Source organism: Galeopterus variegatus, unplaced genomic scaffold, assembly GCF_000696425.1.
Source record: "Galeopterus variegatus unplaced genomic scaffold, G_variegatus-3.0.2 Scaffold852, whole genome shotgun sequence".
NCBI lineage: Eukaryota > Metazoa > Chordata > Mammalia > Dermoptera > Cynocephalidae > Galeopterus > Galeopterus variegatus.
The window spans coordinates 205125-206313 of record NW_007726963.1 but is presented as its reverse complement, the minus strand read 5'-3'; the positions used below and the strand labels follow the sequence as shown (position 1 = coordinate 206313).

General features: G+C 29.2%; 1 protein-coding gene across 1 annotated transcript in view; it reads right to left on the bottom strand.

The window, feature by feature from the left end:
* MYH13 (myosin, heavy chain 13, skeletal muscle) overlaps positions 1 to 1189 on the bottom strand; it is a 53941-nt gene that overhangs the window by 6142 nt on the left and 46610 nt on the right. Inside the window, exon 35 of the mRNA XM_008572952.1 lies at positions 7 to 56. Coding sequence (XP_008571174.1) covers positions 7 to 56 — 50 coding nt within the window. The remainder of the gene's footprint in view (positions 1 to 6; positions 57 to 1189) is intronic.

Below are 1189 nucleotides of genomic sequence, written 5' to 3'. Positions count from 1 at the left end.
TGGCACTGAGCTATGTCAGCCTCCAGTTTTTTCTTGGTATTTATCAGGCTTGTGTTCTACAGGAAAAAAAAAATTAGATATCAGGGGTGTAGATTCTATTTGGGCACTTAAAACGATTGGAAGGGAGGAGGTTGGGTGGGGATGGAAGTAAATCGTGATCATGTTCTATTTCTTATTTTCATGTGGGTGACCTGCTAGGTACTGTGTTATTCTTGACCCAAGAACTGTACATCACGGAATCGAATGAATGAAAAAGGCAGGATGTCAAAATTTGAGGATGGATAGATTTTTAGTGAACAATGTTAGAACAAGGAAATGATTGATAGGCATATTACATAAAATGAAAAATAATTGAAATAATCAAAATAGACCATAAATAGAATTGCAAGGGCGATAACAAACTGGAAAACTTTTGCAATGTATCATACAGAACAAATATTACCTTCCTTAAAATATAAATAAGGCAAATCAATTAAAAAAAGGCAAAAAAGTATAAATAGGTAAAATATACCACAAGAAATACAAATGGCCAACAAATATGATGAAATGTTCCAGCTCATTAATAATAATAAAAAAATTCCAATAAGAGATGTTTCAATAATAAATTTGGTGATGTTTTAAATAAATAATAGCTAGGGTCTTTGAGAAAAGAGCTCTCATATATTTTTCCAGTGGGAATAAAAATTGGAATAACCTTTTTAAAGAGCAATTTACAATGTATTACAAATGTCTTTACTGTTTTTACCTTGAAATTTTACTTCTAGGAATTTATTTACTTCTAGAAATATTAAGACAAAAGTAATCACGGATGTATGTGAAAATTTAGTTATGAGGTAGCTTATCACAAGTCTTTCTAATAAAAATTTTTATTGGGAACAATCTAAAATAACCAACCACAGAGGATTGATTAAATAAAAGTGCCATAATACAGAATTACAATCCACTGCTTTTCTGCCATTAAAATTAATATCAATAAAAGACTATTTAAAGATGTAGAATTACGTTTATGACATACTGCTGAATTAAAAAATAGGGTGCAAAAGATCACAGTTTTACAAAAGAAGAGTAATATTTATGTAATTCACAAAGGCCTAAGAATGAGAGAGCCTCAAATATTAACAATATGGTTCATTTTTCTTCTTCTATGTGTTTGCTTGTATTTTGTATTTTTCATAAAAATAATTATTTT